At 44.2% G+C, this 24,236-nt stretch overlaps 1 protein-coding gene across 2 annotated transcripts; it reads right to left on the bottom strand.

Moving 5' to 3' along the window:
• Positions 1-1,514: 1,514 nt before the first annotated feature.
• LOC141147200 (uncharacterized) lies at positions 1,515-20,008 on the bottom strand. 2 transcript variants are annotated; one of them, XM_073634356.1, is made up of 4 exons: positions 18,747-20,008; positions 12,461-12,520; positions 8,613-8,684; positions 1,515-1,982 (listed from the first exon to the last, which is right to left on the bottom strand). In XM_073634356.1, exons 1-4 carry the CDS (start codon positions 19,946-19,948, stop codon positions 1,871-1,873), a joined length of 1,446 nt encoding a protein of 481 aa, XP_073490457.1. In that variant the 5' UTR covers positions 19,949-20,008; the 3' UTR covers positions 1,515-1,870. The 2 variants fall into 2 exon arrangements, with proteins under 2 accessions (XP_073490457.1, XP_073490456.1); XM_073634355.1 differs by having other exon boundaries at positions 12,461-12,529; positions 18,747-20,007.
• Between the last annotated feature and the right edge of the window lie 4,228 nt (positions 20,009-24,236).

Here is a 24,236-nt window from a genome sequence, read left to right on the forward strand (position 1 = left end):
ATGGAAACGAAGATAATTCGTTCCGCATTGACTTCTATTGCATGCAATACCGCATATGGCCAAAGGTGGAGGGGGCGCCAGAGAGCCGCGGAAATACTCAGGGATAGCTCAGCTGAATTCGGAAAGCCTCGGAAAGGCTCGGAAACACTCGGGAACCGAGTGTTTCCGAGTATTTTCGAGTGATTCCGAGTATTTCCAAACAGTTCCGAACCGTTCCGAGTGTCACCGGCGCCCCCCGCACCTCCGGCCGAATGCATTACTGCACCGCCCATTAGCTTGAATTCTGCTCGTTTTGCTTGACAACACTCGCAAACCGAGTCAGATTTTAACCCCTTCCCGCCGACCGAACGCATATATGCGTACTCGGCTTTCCGGGGTTATACCGGGATGATGCCCGCAGCTGCAGGCAACATCCCGGTACCGTTGTTTTCAGCGGGCGATCGGCTACCCGAGTATAACAACCGATGCGGCTAAAAGCCGCTCGGTTGTTATACCGGAGGAGCGGGAGGGGACATCCCCCCCCTCCCGCCGCCTCCCGCCGCTGTTACCGGGCCTCCCGTGCGATCGGGAGGCCCGGTGTCCGTTCCGCTGCCTTCGGCGGCTGGGGGCGGACTGGAACGAAGCTGCGAGCGGCTTCGTTCCAGCCTTCTTCTTGTAAATGCGGAAGCGACGTCATGACGTCACTTCCCGTTTACTCGGCTGCCAATGGCGCCGAATTTAAAAAAGTACACAGTATTCAGAATCGCCGTTTTCGGCGATCTGAATACTTTGAAGTGTAAAGGAGGGATGGGGGGTCTTTTAGACCCCCCATCCCTCCATAAAGAGTACCTGTCACCACATATTACTGTCACAAGGGATGTTTACATTGCTTGTGACAGCAATAAAAGTAAAAAAAAAAAAAATTTAAACACATTTTTTAAAGTACAAAAATAAATAAAATAAATAAAAAAAAAAAATTTTTTTTTAAAGTGCCCCTGTCCCCGCGAGCTCGCGCAGCGAAGAAAACGCATACGGAAGTCGCGCCCGCATATGTAAACGGTGTTCAAATCACACATGTGAGGTATCGCCGCGATCGTCAGAGCGAGAGCAATAATTCTAGCCCTAGACCTCCTCTGTAGCTCAAACCTGGTAACCGTAAAAATTTTTTAAAGCGTCGCCTATGGAAATTCAAAGGTACCGTAGTTCGTCGCCATTCCACGAGTGCGTGCAATTATAAAGGGTGACATGTTTGGTATCTGTTTACTTGGCGTAACATCATCTTTCACATTATACAAAAAAATTGGGGTAACTTTACTGTTTGGATTTTTTAAAATTCATGAAAGTGTCACTTTTCCAAAAATTTGCGTTTAAAACACCGCTGCACAAATACCGTGTGATAAAAAATATTGCAACAATCGTCATTTTATTCTCTAGATTCTCTGCTAAAAAAATATATATAATGTTTGGGGGTTCTAAGTAATTTTCTAGCAAAAAATACGGATTTTAACTTGTAAACACCAAATTTCAAAAATAGGCTTAGTCATGAAAGGGTTAAAAAAAGCTTGTCTTTCAAAACGCTCGTTAACCGCATCACTCGTAAACCAAGGTTCCACTGTATATGTGAACCCTCACCTTGTAAAACAACCCATTCAGTTTAAAATAGAAATGAAAGGCAAAACATTTTTTTTATCTATACACAAAAGGGAAAATAAAGTATCTATAATATTTTTTTATAAGTGATCACATTCCCTCTGTTCTCAGCTGCATAAGGAGCTCAGAGAGTTCCTTTAGTTGCTCTTTCAGCCGAGGTTCACAGACAAAACCGTTCTTTCTTGTAGGTGTTTATGAGTTTCAGGCGTCCGCGTCCTATTTTGCCCAGTCCTTGACATGTTCACTTTCCACTTGGAAGTGCGATCGATGAAGCTTCCAGAAAAGCGCCCACCTGGGGCTGGGTTGTGATGCTGTTGATTTTAACCAAGAAATCTTCCATAATAGAGAACAGGCTGTGAAAAGACATTCATGTAGGGAAACGAGAGTTAAAATATGAGATTTAAAGCATACTTTTACATAATGTGGTGAGAAACATTTACTTGCTTGGAGGGAGCCGATCGTCATGTATAATAGTGACATTACTACCGCTATTATGCATCACCGCTTCCTACTGTCGATGTTTGTTAGCAAAGTGATGTCACCAGCCCGTGGCACTTAGGCAGGCCATAGACCGTGCAAATTTCTTTCCTGTAACCACGGGATGCAGGAAAGAAATTTGCACGGTTTCCGCACCAACACAGTGTTGGCGGGAATCCCTCGCAATCCCGCGCAATTGTTTTCTCCTGGCGGGGGGAAGCCGTCCCCACCGGGAGAAGACAGTGATTATTGCTAGCGGCTATAGCAGCCGCTTGTCATAATTGCAAGCGAATCCAGCAGGCTGGTTGCACCCAAACTGATCGATCAACTTGGTACATTCAGCCTGCCTGTTAATGGTTCGAATCTTAGCCGATTCCTGCTGAACCAGCCGAGATTCGAACCGTCTATGGCCGGCCTTACATGAAAGGGAATCCCCCCCCCCCCCACCATGTTGAGAGCATGTGCATACCTCCCAATATTTTGAGATGGGAATGAGGGACACCTACTTGCAAACGTATGTAGGCATAGGACACGCCCCCTGCCACACCCCCTTAAAGGAGAATTAACAAAAAAAAAGGTTATTTAAATACATAAGGACTTTTTTTTTACCACTACTATTCCTTTATATTGGCAATTTAGAATTTGGATGAAAGGTTTAGCACTGGGAAACACTTTTTGAAAGATAAAAAGTGCATTTTATATACAACTATATAGATCAGACTAAAATATGAGGGACAAATGAGGAGGAAAGAGGGACAGAGGGACATTGCTCCAAATCAGGGACAGTCCCTCGAAATCAGGGACAGTTGGGAGCTATGCATGTGGCCTGCAAGGCTGTGCGCTCAGATTGAGGGTCTGGTATGGATTTGAGGGGAACCCCCTTAAAATCGGTAGCAGATTCCATGGATCTGGTAATAATTTTAGGGGGGACCTCATGTTTATTTATTTTTATTTTTATGCGCAGGGTTTCCCTCTTTAAAACCAATACCACAATCCGGAGGCTCTGCTATTGTTTGTGCGAGGAAACAATGTCGTTTTTACTTGTACAGCAAATATATATATAAATAATATATATATAATAAATATAAATACTTGTATAGAAAAATGTTGTTAATTCACATTTACCCCTGCAAGATTACTTTATTTTTTTTTTTTTTATCCAAAGAAAACTTTATTAAAGACAGTCCAGTACAGCATAGCCAAGCAGTGCACTTCAATTATTGTACAAAATCTGTCAAAAGCCAGTACAATCATGTACCACTGAACAAATGCCAGCAAAACCATAGCTGATACGTTCAAAGTTTAACCGCTTAAGGACCGAGCCTCTTTTTGAGATTTGTTGTTTACCAGTTAAAAGTTTTTGTGCTAGAAAATTACTTAGAACCCCCAAACATTATAAATTTTTTTCTAACACCCTAGAGAATAAAATGGCGGTCGTTCCAAAACTTTCTGTCGCACCGTATTTGCGCAGCGGTCTTACAGGCTCACTTTTTTTGGAAAAAATACACTTTTTTGATCTAAAAAATAAGACAACAGTAAAGTTAGCCCAATTTTTTTTTTTATATTGTGAAAGATAATGTTACGCCGAGTAAACTGATACCCAACATGTCACGCTTCAAAATTGCGCCCGCTCGTGGAATGGCGACAAACTTTTACCCTTAAAAATCTCCATAGATGACATTTAAAAAATTCTACAGGTTACATGTTTTGAGCTACAGAGGAGGTCAAGGGCTAGAATTTTTGCTCTCGCTCTAACGATCGCGGCGATACTTCACATGTGTGGTTTGAACACCGTTTTCATATGCGGGCGCTACTCACATATGCGTTCGTTCTGCACGCGAGCTCGGCGCGACAGGCGCGTTTAAAAAAAAAAATTTTCTTTCTTATTTATTTTACCTTTTTTTTTTTTTTTTTTTACACTGTTCTTTTAAAAAAATAATTGCGTCACTTTTATTCCTATTACAAGGAATGTAAACATCCCTTGTAATAGAAAAAAAGACAGGACCTCTTAAAGGGGTTGTAAAGGTGTTTTTTTTTTTTTTTAAAAATAACAAACATGTCATACTTACCTTCACTGTGCAGCTCGTTCTGCACAGAGTGGCCCCGAACCTGGTCTTCTGGGGTCCCTCGGCGGCTGTCTCAGCTCCTCCCCGCAAGCATTTACCACCTTCATGCGAGCTCTCTCGCACGGTGGTGAGTGCTTGCGGGCGCGCTCCCGTGATACAGCCGGCGGCTATAGCCGCTCGCTGTATCACTCGGCCCCGCCCCCCGGCGCGCCGCGTCATCGGATGTGATTGACAGCAGCGCGAGCCAATGGCTGCGCTGCTTTCAATCCATCCACTGCAGCCAATCAGCGGCCAGGGTGAGCGGAGGAACAGATGTCGGGAACGCGAAGCTGACTTTCGAGGCGTCAGGTAAGTAAAACGGGGGGGCTGGGGGCGGCGGTTCTGTCAGAAGTTTTTTCACCTTAATGCATAGAATGCATTAAGGTGAAAAAACTTTTACCTTTACAACCCCTTTAAATATGAGATCTGGAGTCAAAAAGACTTCAGATCTCATATTTACACTAAAATGCAATAAAAAAAAAATTGTCATTTAAATAAATAAATAAATAAATGGCCCTTTAACAGCTAAGGGCCCTGCAATGGTATGGAGATTGGTGGGGGCCATCTTCCTTTCACTCGACCCCATGCCACTGACGTGAGAGGATCCGATCGCCTCCGCCACTGCCGGCGGCTCCGGTAAGCAGCAGAGGGCACCGGAGCGCGGCGATAAAAGGGCCATCTCCCGCCGCCGATAAAAGTGGTCTCGCAGCGAATCCGCCGCAGAGACCACTATTATCGGAAACCAGACTGCTGGCTGAAAAAGAGGATACCAGGGTTATGGCAGCTAGCTGCTACCATAACAACGATATTCCTCTTCAAAGTTAGGACGTATATCAGCGTGTGGCGGTCCGGAAGTGGTTAACCTGAACAAAGGCATTTAACAGTGTTATCAATGTACCAAAATGAACCAAAATTAGGTATCATCCAACAAACATAAAAGTATCATCCAACGAAGATAAAAAAGCCTTCTGTGTGCAGAAGCCCCCCTCAGCACCCCCTAATACTTAGCTGAGCCCCATCTAGATCCAGCGATGTTGCACAAGAGACTCGGCTGCCCGGGACTCTCCCTCCTCATTGGCTGAGACAGCAGCATGGCACCATTGGCTCCCGCTGCTGTTAATCAAAGGCAGTTAGCCAATGAGGAGAGAAAGAGGCGGGGCTGTGCCGTGGCTCTGTGTCTGAATGGACACAGGGAGCTGTGGCTTGGCTCGGGTGCCCCCCATAGCAAGCTGCTTGGCTCGGGTGAGTACTTGGCTGGATCCTGCGACAGGTGGGTGTGTGTTTATCAAAAGTCAGAAACGGCTACAGTTTTTGTAGCTGCTGACTTTTTAACCACTTTCCAACCGTGCTATGGCCGAATGACAGCTACAGTGTGGTCGGCTAGTTCTGGGAGGGCCCCATATGACGTCCTCCTGTGATCGCAGGCGGCGAGCTCTGTGATCGCCATGTCCTTCAGGCACAGCTGATCACAGATCGGGGTAAAGGGCAGGGGCGGACTGATAACTCATGGGGCCCCCGGGCAATAGGAGATTATGGGGCCCCCAGGCAATCAGAGATTATGGGGCCACACAGTATACAATCACACAGTATACAATCACACAGTATACACATACATGTACACACAGTATACACAGACAGATGTAAAAAAAACACAGATTTATACATACTGTCCCTGGTTTTACTGAGGCTGACAACACTGATGGGGCCCCCTAGTGGCCCAGGGCCCTCGGACAGTGCCCGAGTGGCTCAATGGTCAGTCCGCCCCTGGTAAAGGGTCAATCACAGCTGATCACGATGTAAACACAAGCCGTTTATATGCATTTCTTTCCTCACACTGACAGTGAGAGGAGAACCGGTAACCAGCTTGTGTGAGGGGGACATCTATACTGATAATCGGCCCTGATTATCAGTGCAGCCCCAACAGTGCTGCTAATCAGTGCCCATCAGTGATGCCAACCAGTGCCTCCTCATCAGTGCTACCTATCAGTGTCCATCAGTCTCCATTAGTGCCGCCTATTAGTGCCGCCTCATCAGTGCCACCTTATCAGCGCACATTAGTGAAGGAGAAAAATTACCTGTTTGCAAAATTTTATAACAAACTATGAAAAACGTGTTGTTTGTTTTTTCTAAATGTTTAGTCTTTTTTCGCTTATTTAGCAAAAAAAAAAAAAAAAAACAGTAGGTGATTAAATACCACCAAAAGAAAGCTCTATTTGTGTGAAAAAAATGATAAACATTTCATATGAGTACAGTGTAGCATGACTGCGCAATTGTCATTCAAAGTGTGACAGCATTGAATGTTAGGCAGGAAAGGGGAAAAATGGCCAGTAGGCAAGTGGTTAATAAACACAAAAAACGACTTAAGCTCTTTAAGTACTGTATTTATCGGCATATAACACGCACTTTTTTCCCCTTAAAAGCAGGGGAAAATCGTGGGTGCGTGTTATACGCCGATCTCCGCCGATCTCCGCTGTCTGTGGAGCGCCGCCGACATTGACTGAGCCGAGCCGAGTGTACTGTGTACTCGGCTCCGCTCGCAGTCACGCCCAGTCCCGCCTCCTAGCCTTTACGTCCCGCCATTGGACCGGTGTTGTGTCCATCATAGGAGCCGGGCCAAGGGGCGGGACGAGGGCGTTACTGCGAGCGGAGCCGAGTACACGAGTACACTTGGCTCGGTCTATGTCGGCGGCGAGAGGAGCCGAAGATCTCGGCGGCGCTAAATTTAAAACCAAAACATGCTGCAGATGGACACTGGGGAAGGCTGCATTGATGGGCATTTAAAATGTTTTTTTCCTGAAACTTCCCTCCTAAAAGTTTTTTTCCTTAAACTTCCCTCCTAAACTTGGGGTGCGTGTTATACGCCAATAAATACGGTATTTCCCAATTGCAGCAGAGGAAGATCAGGTCTTACCCTGGCAGACAGGGTTGTGCTGTATGACAGAGTGTAAATATTAGGACTGCATGGGCAGAAATTAAAAAAAAACACAAATACAGAGTACAAGCAGCCATGCCGACACACATTGCAAGGCATGTTTTACCATATCTCCCAACATTTTGAGATGGGAATGAGGGACACCTACTAACAAATGTATGTAGGCATAGGACACACCCCCTGCCACACCCCCTTAAAGGAAAATTAACCCAAAAAAAGGTTAATTAAATCCACAAGTGCTTTTTTTTACCACTACTATTCCTTTATATTGGCTTTTAAAATGTACAAATGCAGCAATTTAGAAATTGGATGAAAGGTTTAGCTCTGGGAAACACTTTTTGAAAGATAAAAAGTGCATTTTATTTACAACTATCCCTGGAAGACGTCATCTGTGACGAAACGGCATAGGGAGGAGCGGCGTGCTGACGTCATCACATACTGCGCTGGACCCGGAAGTTACGGGCAGCTTACGAGAGCCGGCCGGCTCATGTTTTTGATTCTATTTATCTATCGCTGAAAACCATCTGCATAACTGTAAGTACAATATTTTTTAATCTAATAACTTTTTAAAACGTAATACACTATGGAAGCTTTATATCTTTTTACGGCATATGAACGATTGTTTGCCACACGAGATGACATCTCATCCTGAGACTGTGGGGAATCCTCTTAGCGCTGACAGCCACCACAATACCCGAGGCTGGGTTAGAAGCCTAAGGCACGTTAGATCTCCGTAAAAAGAGATCTAAGGAGCTGGTAAGCGGCAGCATTTCTCGTGGTGGAGGCACTTTTTATACTGCACCCCTACACTTATCACCTCCAGTGTTGGAATTGCATGTCACCGATCATAGAAGAACATTAAGTCCCCCCCCCCCCCCGGAAGATTATCTATAATAGTGGACTTTTCATTTTGTCTATTTGAGTGGACTTTACCATTTACAATAATTTTCATTTCATTTATATAAACTTTTTTCTTTTCATTTTTGGTATATATTTTTCACTGTTTGTTTTTGGGCACTCATCACTGGTGTTAGTGAATGTCTATGTGATATTATATATATGCACAACTGTATATCCACATAACTTGCAAAAGTTTTGGTAGAGGATTTCAAATTAATTTATAGCACAACTTAATATTTGGTATGTAAACTATATAGATCAGACCAAAATGAGGGACAAATGAGGTGGAATGAGGGACAGAGGGACATTGCTCCAAATCGGGGACAGTTGGGAGCTATGTGTTTTACTGTTGTCACCATCAGGTAACAAGCCCTGAGAAATGCCATGCAGCCATCGCTGGAGCACATGTAGGCAGGAAGTGGCTGCAAAGGTTGAAAAGAAGGTGAAAACAAGTATTTTATTTACAAAGAAACTCTAAGCACTCTTCATTTTCAGCGAGAGATCTGATGATCTATGGCCAGCCTAACTTAGAATAACATACAAAAATGACCATCTACATATGGACTCACCTTATCTCTTCAAGCAAGAACATCATCCCTAAGCAACTCAGTCTGTTGAAGTCACTCATTTCATTTAGGTTTCTGAAAGAGAAAATATCATAAATAAAACACACCATGATGTCCACAAAAACATGCAATGTGGCAGCCTCCATTGTTGACTTTTGGACAGCCTCTTCTGTTTGACAGGTTGAAACGTAAGTGTCCCATATGAGTATAGCAGCACAGGATGTTAAAGCGGAGTTCCACTCAAAAGTAGAACTTCTGCTTATCCGTCTCCTCCCCCCCCTCCAGTGCCACATTTGGCACCTTTCAGGGGGGAGGGGGGAACAGGTACCTGTTTTTGACAAGTAAACGTTCCCCATTTCCGGGAGTTAGGGCCGCAGCGCCGTCTCTCAGAAGTTCGGCTCCCTCCTCTTCCGCCGCCGGACCAATTAGAAAGCACAGCGCGCTTCGGGAACCAGCTGTGAAGCTGAAAGGCTTCACTCCCAGCTTCCTTTAACAGGAATGGTGGCGGCAGCACCCGACAGCCAATCCAAAGATCGGCTGGGGTGCCGACATGACAGGCTCCCTGGACAGGTAAGTGTGCATATATTATAAAAGTCAGCAGCTGCAGTATTTGTAGCTGCTGACTTTTAATTTTTCGTGGGGAGACTGGGCCGCCTCTTTAACCTCCTTATGCACCTCCTGGCCCTTTAAAAGGTTTGGGATGCCGGGAGGTGGGGCGGGTTTTAAGATCACGTGACCATTGTGATTGGCAGTTACGTGATCCAAAAACTCCTGATTGCAAGCAGCGATCTGGAGCTTTCGGGTAGACGCCGGTAACTGTGCCGGGAGCATGCAGGGCACACACTCTCGGCACAGCTGTATTGACCTCACTTCACATAAATATGCGGCCTTTCGGGGCCCAGGCGCTTAAAGGCCGCATATTTGCATGTGGCCAGTGCCAAGGGGTTAAACCTTCCTACCAGCCAGCTACACATTGAAGTCCACAATCCCATTTTGAAGAAGCGCCTTAGCAGACGTAAGGAGGACGGGGGACTAGGTCTACCTGATATTTCTTTGTATTATAAGGCAATGGCGCTAGTCTATATTCTTAAATGGATTGGCATTATAACCCGAGAGACAAGATCTGGGTCACCCTAGAGAAATCCATTGCAGGCCACAACCTAGCGGTAGGGTTGCCACCTTTTCTTCAAACCACACCCGAACACTTTAGCGGCACACGTTCGGGCGGCGTAATTGAAGATGGATGGACACTTTTTTTTTTTCTTTTTTAATAAAGGAATTGTCAAAAACTGTCTGTTGTGGTTTTTACTTTTTGACCCTTTTTTTGGTGAATGGGTAGGGGTACAATGTACCCACTACCCATTCACATAAGGGGGGGGCGGGATCTGGGGGGCCCCCTTGTTAGAGGGGGCTTCCAGATTCTGATAAGCGCTCGCTGGTCCCCTCCCTTTCCTGCCTGCCAGGCTGCACGCTCAGATAAGGGTCTGGTAAGGATTTTTTTCCCCCCTTAAAATCTATGTCAGACCCACAGGGCCTAGTATGGATTGGGGGGGGCACACTGTTTTTTTTTTGTTTTTTTTTTTAATTTTGGCGTGGAGTTCCCCTTAAAATCTATACCAGACCCAAAGGGCCTGGATTTTGGGCGGGACCCCATGTCGTTTTTTTTCTTAATTCTGTCATAGGGTTCCCCTTACCACTTCGATACACTGTATTATATACTCTGCAATATATATCCTGCACTGTATTATATAAACTACACTGACTGCACTATATATTCTCCACTGAATTACATATACTACACGGACTGCACTATCTACTCTGAACTGTATTATATATACTGCACTGACTGCACTATATACTCTGCAATGTATTATATATACTACACGGACTGCACTATAGACTCTGCAATGTATTATATATACTTCACTGACTGCACTATATACTCTGCAATGTATTATATATACTACACGGACTACACTATATACTCTGCAATGTATTATATATACTACACAGACTGCACTATATACTCTGCAATGTATTATATATACTACACTGACTGCACTATATACTCTGAACTGTATTATATATACTACACAGATTGCACTATATACTCTGCAAAGTATTATATATACTACACGGACTGCACTATATACTCTGAACTGTATTATATAAACTACACTATATACTCTGGAATGTATTATATATACTGTACTACACTGACTGCACTATATACTCTGCAATGCATTATATATACTACACGGACTGCACTATATAGTCTTCAATGTATTATAGTCACTACAAGGACTGCACTATATACTCTGTAATGTATTATATATACTACACTGACTGCACTATATACTCTGAACTGTATTATATATACTACATGGACTGCACTATATACTCTGAACTGTATTATATATACTACACTGACTGCACACTACACTACCTGCCTAATCTCCATTCATTCACTATATATGGCCGCCATGTAAGCAGCAGCCTTATATAGTGTGGGGCATGGACTTAGCCCCTGAGCCATGATTGGCCAAAGGCATCCTACCTTTGGCCAATCATAGCTCTCACAGCATATGACGCTGTGGTTGGCCAAGCCTGCAGGTAAGGTGCATGCTTTGGCCAATCAGCAGCCGTCAATGCACTGCAATCTCACAGTGCATTATGGGGCGCTCCACAGAGGTCAAATTTGCCGCAAACTCCCCATATGTTCGTTTGTTCTATGAACAAACGAACAGGTGATGTTCAAGTCGAACTTACGTCTAGCCCCTGAGCCATTTACGTTCGACTAGCCCCTGAGCCATGATTGGCTGAAGGCACCCTACCTTTGGCCAATCATAGCTCTCACAGCACATCGCGCTGTGGTTGGCCAAAGCATGCAGGTCAGGTGCTTGCTTTGGCCAATCATCAGCCATCAATGCACTGCAATCTCACAGTGCATTATGGGGCGGTCGAATTTGCCACAAACGCCCCATATGTTCGTTTGTTCTATAAACAAACGAACAGGTGATGTTCAAGTCGAACTTACTTTCGACTTGAACATCCAGCCCATCCCTAGAGAAATATGGCATTTTTAAAAAAACAAACCTACGTAGGTGCAGCATCGATCCAATGCTGCTTCTGTCCCCCGTCACCTCTTCAGTGAGAACTGAGCAATCAAACACCACTGATCACCCTTATATGTATTTCATCTATGTGTTTGGCTGATTACCTGAAGTTCAGCTTTAAAGTGGTTATAAAGGCATAAGTTTTTTTTACTTTAATAATTAATATTTTCTGTGTTTATATTTTTTACTTTAATGCATTCTCTGCAAGAAGGTAAAAAAACCTTCAATTATCATCTCCCCTCCTAGTTACCCCTAAACACTTACCTGAGCCCAATCTCAATCCAGCACTGCTCTCTCCTCACAGGACTCAGAGGCAGCAGCAGGAGCTATTGGCTCCTGCTGCTGTCAATCAAATCCTTGGATGAGGGAGTGGGGGGGCGGGTCTGAACTGTGCTGGGTGTTTCTATAGATGCACACAGTCCAGCTCAGGATTCAGCCTGCAGAAGTGCCCCCAAAGCAAGCAGCTTGCTATGGGGGCATTCAGTTAGGAGGAATAGCAGAGAATCGGAGGGGGACCTCAGAGGAGGAGAAAGGGGACCACTCTGTGCAATACTATTGCATAGAGCAGGTGAGTATAACATGTTTTTTATTTTAGTAAAAAAAGAAAAAGACGAAACTTTACAATCACTTTAATGTTGAAATTCATGGAAAAAAACAAAACAGATAAAAATATCTGCACTTCACTTTCATGAAAGAAAACCTGTTATAGATCTCTGCATTCACAAATAAACTCACTGCGGTACTTCGGGAAGATCCAGTGGCTCTCCAGTATGGTGCAATATATCTCTCTTCTTCCTGGCAGTTCTGATTAAAAAAAAAACAGATACATAACATCTTGAATAGGGTTGGTGCATTTATTTCAGGTAACGTCATTGTCATTTAGTGATGGGAGTCAAGAGCATACAGGTCTGTGGGTGACGGTTCATTGACGTGGATCACCTTGCCTGACCCTGTGATTGATGCTGGATTTTGAGGGAAATTCATTAACGTTATTTTCCTAATCATACATTACAGGACACAGGAGCAGAGTCTTAGACCATGGGTTATGCAGCTGCCTTCAGAGAATTAGAAAGTGGCTAAAGGGCAGCCCTAATGTAGCCCCTCCCACTCCCAGCAAGCCTTAGTTTTTTGCTACGGTCCTTACATAATCAATATCTTCTCTCGACACTCTGAGAGAAGCAGGGCTACTTTTTTTTCCATTTCCTTTTCACAAAACTTCTTGCAAGTTTCCCAACTGCTACCGCTTGCAGCCCCCTTTTTGCAACTTCCCGGAATGGCTGAGTCCCGGGAAGTTGAGCCTTGGGGAACCATACCCAGACACCATCAGGTAAAGATGAGGGTCTGACCTGTAATGCTCCTCCTTAGACATGTGCAATTCGTTTTGGTGCGAATGTAAATTCAGATTAATTTTTGTTATTCAGAGAATCAGATGTATCCTAATCTCCAAATGAAACAGTAATGAATTTTGTTGAAATTCTTTAAAATTTGTTTCATTTATTCTTTTTCTAACGAATTCCAAATTTTTGGAATGATTGGAATTAGGATCGGTCGAAAAATTATCGATCGATTCGAATTCTGTGTGAAGAATAGCTGGTTGTTGAGGAACGGGCCAGGAAGCCGGCTGCCCCATCCTTAACAATCGATAATTCATCAGCTGTCAGTGAGCCTCCCCGCTGAGAGCCGAAATGCAAACAAAATAATCCCTGCAATAGAAAATTTAGGAAAAAAAGTGTGGGGTCCCTCCCCCCCAATCCATACCAGGCCCTTCGGCCCCGCACCAACATTGTAAAAAGAAACAGCGTTATTGCCGCTAACAATAATCGCATGTAAAATCCGACAGGCTGGATGTACCCAAGTTGATTGAGCGAACAACTTGGGTACATTCAGCCTGCCCATACATGATTTGAACCTCGTTCAAAGAATGAAAAACAATGAATGGCGCCCTGTGGAATCAGTGAACACACATAGTATAAGCTGCCCCTTTAATGCCCTGTACACACGATAGGATTTTCCGACAGAAAATGTGTGATAGGACCTTGTTGTCGGAAATTCCGACCGTGTGTGGGCTCCATCACACATTTTCCATAGGAATTTCCGACACACAAAGTTTGAGAGCAGGCTATAAAATTTTCCGACAACAAAATCCGTTGTCAGAAATTCCAATCGTGTGTAGACAAATCCGACGCACAAAGTGCCACGCATGCTCAGAATAAATTAAGAGACAAAAGCTATTGGCTACTGCCCCGTTCATAGTCCTGACGTACGCGTTTTACATCACCGCGTTCAGAACGATTGGATTTTCCGACAATTTTGTGCGGCCGTGTGTATGCAAGACAAGTTTGAGCCAACATCCGTCGGAAAAAATCCATGGATTTTGTTGTCGGAATGTCCGATCAATGTCCGATCGTGTGTACGGGGCATAAGAGTGAACAAGTCACCAAAATTTACAAACAATATATTAAAGGTTGAGGCGCTAGTGATGTTCAGTAGAACATATAAAATTTATTGCAAATATAAATATACATAGTATAGCAAGCTAGAAATGTGATGAATCCCAACACCAAAATGTGATGCTCAAAAAAAAAAAACTTCTAGTTCTTCACTACAAGTGCTGAATAGACGGGTGATTTGAACCTCGGCCAATCCCTCCTGAACCGGCTGAGATTTGAACCGTCGATGGCCATCTTAACTGAACTTTTATCACTTCCATTAGATTATCCCCCAGTTATAACCCTTTGTACCACTTGCCCCACCCTATTAGATTGTAAGATCTTGTAAGCGGGGCCCTGTTAACCCTCTTGTGTTTTATTGTATTGCAACTGTACTGTCTCACTTTAGATTGGAAAGCGATGTGCAAACTGTTGGCGCCATTTATATGTAAATCCTAAATAATAGTCAGCTGCTCCAGATCAGGGGGAAGACAGTTCACCATCTTCTCCATGGGGCTCCTTGTCTTGCTGCTGGAATTTGTTGAGCTTAGTTAAGCTTGCGGCACAAGTCAAGCGCAATGCCAGAAAGTCATCCCCTACCGTGATGACTTCCTGCTGATCGATCGGCCCAGCGAGCCCCCCCTCAGACTTGGACACGTTAAAAGTGGTATTTGGCAATCTCAACGTGTCCATAGCAGAGCATAAAGTGGAAGGCCCAACGCAGTCCATCACCTTTCTAGGCATCATTCTTGACACATGCTCCATGCAGGCCAGCCGGTCATTCATGCCCTCACCCTTTCATGAGGTTGTACCAAGAGACAGCTACAAACCCTGTTAGGGATGCTGAATTTTGCCATGAGGATTGTCCCTCAGGGGCGATCCTTCATTTCACGTCTCATGGTCTTCCTCTCTCAGGCACAGGACCCCGATCAAGTCTTTAGGCTGCAATCAGCAATCCCTGATCTGGCAATGTGGGGCGAGTTCCTCAAAAAACTGGAACGGCGTATCTATGTTCATTCCAGCAGCATCGGCTTTGTCGCCTCACGTAGTGACAGACGCTGCAGCCTACACAGGCTTCGCTGCAATTTTTGGCCCTCATTGGTTTGCAGGTCCATGGCCACAAGAGATTCTCCTGATCCCTGGATTTAGCCAATCGTCCTCCCTATTTGAACTCTACCCTATCGTGGCAGCAGCTCAGGTCTGGGGTCACACCTGGACAGGGCAAACCGTGGTCTTCTCCACACACAGAAAACTAAAGACTAAAAGAGTGGACTTTAAAGGCACACAGGTAGACTGTCTACAAATAATAAGATTGGTTTATTGGATACAAAATTCATAAAGTGAAAATAATACATATAAATACATATAAAAAATTCATGAAATTGGTGTTTTATACCCCACACATAACCTTTGACACCACTTCATACGATACATAGATATTGTAGTGTATCGGAAACTATGGAAATCGAAATTCCCGTAATAATGTTCTAGCTATGGGTGTAGATATGCAGGCTTGTGGGTCAGGATGTGAATCCGGGTATAAATATAGAAGAAGTTCTATTGGATATACATGAAAAGACAACAATAAATATGCAATTTATCAACAGATAAAAGAACAAGAAGAACCTTTATAATATGTGATTAACAAAGGATACAAAAAATGCTCTAACCAGGCCAGTTGGCTACAGACAAACCCCCGAGAAAGGAACTGGCCACCCGGAGACAGAAAGCAAAGTCAGGCAGCTGGGATGCATAATATAGCATGGTAAAATGATTAGGATATATAGTATTTATTTTTTAGTATAACCTAATTCTAGAGTTAGCCAGCAGCGCCAAGATATATATAAGAAATAGAGCAATCATGATAAACTATAATCTGAAGTTAGTTTAGGTCATGATGGAAGGGTCAATAGTGTTTGCAAAAAATGCAGAGATAGGTAGTATTAAATATAATAAAGAACATTAGGGACCGATAAATCCCAAAGGGAGTGCTCAAAAATGTTATATGTGTAGATGTAGGCTAAACAGGGCTATGCAATAATCAAGGGTGGCTTGCATTAGAAAGGCTATTATAATGCTAAATGCCAAAAAGCAGCAATAGGTAGAACAAAACACATAGCCTACCATGTAGTCCTCAGACGCGGAATAAGCGGTATGATAGATTGCTGGTAAGCAAAGTTATCTAGATATATCAAGAGACAAATAAATACCAGCACTACGCTGGAGAAATATGGATACTGGTAGTGTACCCCAGTGTTCACATAGTTGTATAGTCTGTTTAGGTATTTATAGGAAAAAAACAGGCTACCAGAGAGGTAGGAACCTATAATACAAGCAGAGAAGTTTTGTATTTAGTAAGAAACAGGTAACCCACTCCAACCAAAGGGGTCATAAAACTCACAGTGTATAGGAAGGTAAGGTTGATTAGTTACCTCAGAAATAGTAGAGCCAGGCTGTGTAAGCAAAATACGTCTCTTGGTAGCTGGTCAGCATCTGCTGACAGCATCAAGCAAACTGAGTGTAATATACACATCCCCACCGGAAGTGCGTCAAGTCCGGCCGGAAATGGCGCCTGCCAGTCCGACCGCTGACTACCGCACATGCGCCGAATGACTCGCTTTATGAATTTTGTATCAAATAAACCAATCTTATTTTTTTTAGACAGTCTACCTGTGTGCCTTTAAAGTCCACTCTTTTAGTCTTTAGTTTTCTTATGCCCAATATTGGGACGTTGGCACACTGCTACCCGTGTATCCACAGTGTCATCCTGTGTAAGTACACAATAACCTGGAATTTCCTTTAATACTTCTCCACACACAACCTGGCCACTGCCAAAATTGTCAACAAAGGCAGGCCCAAGTCCTTAACCATCATGTTCTTCCTAGACAGGCTGGTGCAGATATCCCTTCAGCATAAATTCAATGTGCACTGTACCTACATACCTGGCAAATGCAATATCTCAGAGGACGCGCTGTCCCGCCTTAACGTCACATTGTTTTTCCTGGCAGAAACCCAGAGCCGACCCGACCACTTCTCCTGTCCCACCTTGGTCGCAGCTGATGATGGGCTGAAGGAACACCTTAGCAACGCAATACATCTTATAAACCAGTCGTTGTCTCGCAACACACTGAAGGCCTGTCACATCGCCTGGGCCTGGAACACCTACTGCGGGTTTCTAGCCTTGTACCCCGGGTTGGGGACGGGAAACATCAAGCACGTCCTGGCCTTAATGTACTTTTGTTACATGCAGCTGGCATTGTCTCATAACACCATCATGATGTACTTGGCTGGCATCCAACATTTCCTGTCCTTACAGGACCCCGGAAAGCCTTCCTTGTTCGCGGCCCACGCAGTCAAAGCCATCCTACGAGGCATCCAGAAGCATCAGCCAATAGCCGGTAGCAATCCCTTAACCATCTCAAGTGCCACGTTACGGGACATGTCGGCCATCCTGTCACGGTCCCCTTTTGGGTTGCTGCCCAGCCTGGTCACACAAGCGGCTATCTACTTAGCCTTCTACGGTTTCCTATGGCCAGACGAGTTTACCTACAGCGGCCCCGGTTGCCAGGTCCTGCGCAGGTGCCACCTGGGCCATCTCCCATACCACTTTGTACTATACCTAGCAGTGTCCAAGACCCAACAGTCCGGCCCTGGGGTCAACATCAAGCTATTACAGTAGCGGTCCTCCACCAGTTGTTGACACACCTGCCTAGCGAGTCTGGCTCCAGCCCATTATTGCCTTTTCCTGCTAGCCCCCTGAGTGCCAGCCAGTTCACTAGAAACGTTCGTAACCTCCTGGTTAACCTAGGCCTCGACCCCGGCCGGTTTTCTGGGCACTCCTTTCGGATCGGAGTGGCTTAAGCTGCATCTCAGCATGGGGGGCCAGACCATGTCATCAGGAGACTGGGCAGGTGGAAATCTGCTTACTTTGCCCAGTACATTCCGAACCCTTAGGTGGAAATGTCGCAAGCCTTCACCAAACTTGCTCAGTAAATGTCACAGATCAATAAAATACAGTACTACTTCCCTGTCCTGGTATTTTTGCCAGGACACACCTCAGGTCTGTGTTATGTTGTGAGTCTTGTGGCATCTTTATTTGGTTCCATATCTGTCTCGGTTGAAGGACTCCGACCATAAATATGTAGGCCAATTTGGTGGCCTGAATTTATGGGAGGAGTCCGGGGGGGGTATGTAAGCAGCTCACTCACCTGCATTCCTTGTGCGGTTCCAGTGCGCAATAACCTCCAACCCATTCCCCTGTTCAGGGCACCTTTTGGCGCATTCCTCATTTACAATCATTACTTATCTTGGGTATGCCCCCTTTTTTTGGCGTACCGACCAGCTGACCAGAGCACACCTCATGTCTGTGTTATGTTGTGAGTCTTGTGGTGTCTTTATGTGGTTCCATATCTGTCTCGGTTGAAAGACTCCGACCATAAATATATATATAAAGGCCCATAGTGGGAATGTAAAAATGGGTTTGGTCCATAAGGGGTGTAGAGGTGTGAGAGCTGAGCTGGTTAAATTACAGGAAGATACAACCATAGAAGATGAAATAAATAAATAAACTAATTAGCTTAAAAGACACACACCTTAATTCTTGTGTCATGACTGATTTTTCACAGACAGTGTCCCGGGATGTCTCCCCACAGCAGGAATATGAGCCATCGGTGTAAGTCCCCCTATGATTCATAAGAATTGAAAGTGCTGTTTCAATTCCGTGAACTGAAACGGGGCATAGTTTATACTGTCGAGATGTTTTCAATTTTTCTTCATTTTCCCCAATGGTGTGTCCGTAACCCAAAAAGTGAGAGACCTCATGGATGAGGGTCTCTGGTCGGGAATTCATCTGTAAGAATTCTTGCTGCTCAAAAAAGTTTATTGACAGATACACAGTTCTATCTCCAGCAAATGGATTCACATAGGCAATTGTTTTTGTTTCACTTTCTGGATCTTTATTCCTCTTAAATGTTACTTTTTGGAGTTCACCGATCAAATCTTTCACCAGATCTGTGCTGATTAATGGAAACAACCCCGATTTCTTTTCTTTACCAAACTCTTCTGGATCATCCACCAGAAGGCTGTCTTTCTTCTTCAGAGCGTCATTGAGGATATTCAGGGCTCGTTGTTTAGCCTCATTAGCCATTTTACCTTCATCTTTGCTTAAAAGAGAGGCTTTGCTGATGTATAAAATCCTTAATACAGAACTCATTATGGATTTCTCACACACTGTATCCCTAGCTGTCTCCCCACAGCAGGAATAGAAGCCATAAATGTAAGACCCCCTATGATTCATGAAAAATGAAAATGCTATCTGAATGAGAAGTGCTGAAATAGGGCACAGCTTGTGTTGTTGAGACTTTTTAACTTTTTCTGTGTTCTCCTCAATTGTATCCCCATACCCAAGTAACAGTGAGGTTCTATGGATGAGGTTGTCTGGACGAGAGTTGAGTTGTAGGAACTCAGGCAGTTGCCAAAACTTCGGACATAAATATACAATTCCATCTCCATCAGTTGGACGCACATAAGCATTCATCCTTTGGGATCTCCCTCTTCTAAATGTAACGTTCTGGAGTTGGCCGATCAGGTCTTTCACCAGCTCTGTGCTGATTATAGGGAAGCCATCAAGCTTTTCCTGATCACTGAACTCAGCTGGAGTATCCAACAGGAGTGCGTCCTTCTTCTTTAGAGCGTCATTGAATATATTCAGGGTTTGCAGTTTGCATTCATTGGCCTTTTTAATTTCATCTTCACTCAGTGGAACGACAAATAAATGCAACAGCCTGTTCATCATTGTTCCGAGATATCTTCTTCCAGCTCATATCATTGCCGTCTGCAGTGCAGCTTATTCATATGTCTTGTAGAGCTTGTCTTGGAAATTCCCATCATATTGATCATGAGTAATGTTTGTTTAATAAAGTTAAATGCTAAATGCAATCTTTCAGTTTCGCTTTCCGAGAAAAACAGTGAATGCTTCATACACGCTCAGTAAAGGGCAGGTTCAAAGTAATACAGGCTGCCAACATTCGAACCGTGTGTTTGGGCAGGCTGAATGTACCAATTTGATCGATCAATTAACTTGAGTACAACCAGCCTGCCGGATTTACTAGCGATTATTACTAGTGGCTGCTAAAGCCACTAGCAATAATCATTTTCTTCTCCCAGTGAGTATCCTCCACCCCCCCCCCCCAGGGAGAAAACAATGTACCCTATGAGCACTGTCTGTATTGATAGGGAATCATGCAAATATGTGTTGACAGAGGAAATTCACTCAGTCTATGGCCTGCGTTACATACAGTATTTTGCCAATAAATTTAAAATGTAAAAAAAAGTCTGCACCTTTTTTTTAAGTTGGCATTTATATTATATAATTATGGGTGGCACTGTTAGCCCCATTCAGATGTCCTATTCCCATTTTCTGCTAATTTAGATGCCTAAAGACCCCCTTTCTGCCAATATGGCTGCTTAAAGTGCATCTGTGCCCAGATTATGGATATTAAGATTTTTACCTATTCTTAAAGTGGTTGTGAACCTAGTTAAACCGCTTTTACCTATCGGTAAGCCTATAACAAGGCTTACCGGTAGGCACTGTAAATATCTCGTAAACCTGGCATCATCGGCGCACGCGCACTGAAGAAACGGCCTGAGCGTGCCTTTTCTTCGGGGCCTGTGCCGTGACTGGTGGCTCCCACGCGTATGCGTCATCGCGGCTCCGGCCAATCACAGCGAACCCGGAAATAACTCTGGGAGACATGTCGCCGGTCACAGTGGTGTACGGGGACCACTGCAACAGCTTTGATCTAAGGTAATTATTTCATAATGAGCTAGTGTGCGATGCATACTAGCTCATTATGTCTTTGTCTTACAGGTTTTTTTTTTTTTTTTAGGGTTTACAACCACTTTAAAGTGATTGTAAAGTCTGGAAAATGGGACGCACAAGGGCTCACTGTACAAACTTTATCATTCTCATGTTTTTTATCTCTTTTTGAACACTATGTTTATACGATGTACCTTTTTCAATAAATGTTATGAATATTATTTTTGTCACTTCTCCATTGTTTCCATGCCTAAAAATTCCGACTTTTGGTTACTCTAGTAGTACCCCTCCCTGTGATTGTAAAGTCTCATTTTTTTTTTAAACATAACAAACATGTTATACTTACCTGCTCTGTGCAGTTGGTTTTGCACAGAGCAGCCCTGATCCTCCTCTTCTTGGGTCCCTCTTTGCTACTCTTTGCCCCTCCCTCCTGTCTCTCTTTGCTACTCTTAGCCCCTCCCTCCCTCAAGCAGCTTGCTATGGGGGCACCCAAGCCGAGCTGCAGCTCCGTGTGTACATTCAGACATGGAGCTGTCGTTCGGCCCCATTCCATCTCTCCTCTGATTGGCAAACTGACTTTGATTGACAGCAGCGGGAGCCAATGGCTGCTGTTTTAGCCAATCAGGAGGAGAGTCCCGGACGGACTCGTGGACATCTCTGGACAGAGATGGGGCTCGGTAAGTATTGGAGGTGCTGGGGAGGCTGCTACACACAGAAGGTCTTTTATCTTAATGCATAGAATGCATTAAGATAAAAAAAAATTTTTTTGCCTTGATAAATCCTTTAACAAGCAGTAAAGATCTTTAAAACAATCTATCACTGACCTCTCTAGTTGAACATTCTGTGGAGTAATTGATCTTCAAAAATCACAACTGAGTTGGTTTCAGTGGATTTCCAACAGCTTACAGCACCCACTAATTGTTTACATTAGAAGTCTGGCAGGCTGGCAAGTTTCTGCTTGCATAGAAAATAAGGTGAGAGAAGCTGTGATTTCAGTTCAATAACGTTGAAGATGAAGTTTTCCACAGTGCCGTAGTTGTAGAGGTGAATAAGAGCTTTAATTGCTTGTTCAGAATATGTAACTACTTTAATAAGCATAGTTATAAGGACAAATCAATGATACTAAGTTCACAGTCCAAACCATCATAATATTTATCCCTGATGACGTCCTAACCATTGAAACGTGTTGGAAAGAGCCACATTCACTACATAATTTCTGGCTTTGGATACATATACCAAAAAAACGACCTTATATGGACTCTACTGGTACCAGAGAGGGATAACCACACCAAACTATAAAAAGTTACATTTTATTACAATTTTTATTACATTACATTTTATTACAAATCATTAAAAAACATCTAAAATATAGAAAACAATCCCTATTATGCGATGTATGCCAATATGGTTAGGCCTTTGCGATAACATCCAAGAAGTCAATGCATTTCACATCTACAAGCATCCTCAGGACCTTTTCATCTTGGCAGCAAAGAGAGAAATAACCTAACTAAAGAAAGACATAGAAAAATCAGTATATGACAACATCACTACATATGTATCAAAGAGTGTTGTCTGTGTCAACTCATACATTGCTTAAGGAGGCGTTCCTCAACCACCAGGCCACGAGTGTCTCTCTGCAGCCAGGCTACGAGTATAGAGGGCCGGCGGGCAGGCAGGCGAGTGAGCCCATTCCGTATCACCACAGGTCCGTCCTCACTGTGCACTGCAGCCATGGGCAGCAGAGAGATTACATTATCTCTCCCTGCCGGTCCTCACTCTGGGACCCAGCCTATGCACATGTGCTGAGAAGCTGGGGGAAGACTGCCAGAAGCCTCTTTTTCTGCTGTCACTGTTGCCTGCCACCAAATTGCCTTTACATTTAAAAAGTCACAAGCTGCATCTGGTATTTTTTGGTGGCAGGCAACAGTGGGAAGCTTCAGCTGGTGGCAGGATAGTGACAATCGGCATCTAGTGGCAGGCGATGTGGCAAGGGATAATCTGCATCTGGTGGCAGGCAACATGGCAACTGACAATCCGCATCTGGTGACAGGCGGCTTGGCAAGTGACAAGCTGCATCTGGTGGCAGGTGATATGGCAAGTGACAATCTGCATCTGGCGGCAAGTAAAAAGCTGCATCTGGTGGCAGGTCACATGACAAGTGACAAGCTGCATCTGAAGGCAGGTGACGTGGCAAGTGACAAGCTGCATCTTGAGGCAGGTGATGGTGACAAGTGACAAGCTGCATCTGGTGGCAGGCGACGTGGCAAGTGACAAGCTGCATCTGTTGGCAGGTGATGTAGCAAGTGACAAGCTGCATCTGAAGGCAGGTGACGTGGCAAGTGAAAAGCTGCATCTTGAGGCTGGTGATGGTGGCAAGTGACAAGCTACATCTGGTGGCAGGCGATATGGCAAATAAGCTGCATCTGGTGGCAGGTGACTAGGCAAGTGACACGTTCCCGGTTCCCACTGATTCTGCATTATGGTGACTTGAACTATTTCATTTTATATTAGACTGTAATAATAGAAAAAAAAAGGGGGATAAAAAAAACTGACACCATATCAACCATGGTGCCATGATGATGCGCCAACACCAGCCATTACCCCAACAAATTGCCAGTGAAAAACCGCATCCCCCCCCCCCCCGCCCCAAACCCCCGGGCCTTGGCATGATTTCCTTCCATGCAGCCGGTTCCCGGTGCCAAAAAGATTGGTGAGCACTGGCTTAAGGGATATAACCTGAGGATGGTGGAGAAATGTTTAGTACAACTTACGTAGCCACGCAGGTCAGTAGCAGGGAGTCTCCCTGCTACGCGTTGACCTCTTGGATACTACAGCAAAGTCCTAACCGTATTGGCATACATTGCATATTAGCACAATAATAGAATTGCTTTTCTATGTTTTTTAATGATTTGTAATAAAATGTAACTTTTTATAATTTGGTGTGGTTTTTTGGTATATAGTAGTTAACATGGACATGGGTGTGGTATCTCCCCAATAGCCAAGTATTTCTATTTTGGTTTTGGATACAGTAAGGCAGGAATATCAGCAGTGGGTTGCTTTTCAGAGAGGATTTGGCAGGCAGTGAGAAAGTGTTACGCTGTCTCCTCGCTGCCTGTTTTAACCCCTAAAAACCTGCACCACCACATCACAACCAGCTGCAGGGATATTGTGGTGTGGCCCCATGCAATTGAACCAGTCACGTTACAGGGGTCGGATAATTTTTGCCACATTGCAAAGCACTGCCACCACAGCATGCATATACTCA

This window comes from Aquarana catesbeiana, linkage group LG06 (assembly GCF_042186555.1).
Source record: "Aquarana catesbeiana isolate 2022-GZ linkage group LG06, ASM4218655v1, whole genome shotgun sequence".
In the NCBI taxonomy this organism is placed as follows: Eukaryota; Metazoa; Chordata; class Amphibia; order Anura; family Ranidae; genus Aquarana; species Aquarana catesbeiana.

Coding starts and splice junctions, on each gene's coding strand:
- LOC141147200 (XM_073634355.1), bottom strand. CDS start 19,948: ATGATGAACAGGCTGTTGCATTTATTTGTCGTTCCACTGAGTGAAGAT. Junction 8,685..12,460: donor GATCTTCCCGAAGTACCGCA/GTGAGTTTATTT, acceptor TTTCTCTTTCAG/AAACCTAAATGAAATGAGTG. Junction 1,983..8,612: donor TTCTTGCTTGAAGAGATAAG/GTGAGTCCATAT, acceptor GTCTTTTCACAG/CCTGTTCTCTATTATGGAAG.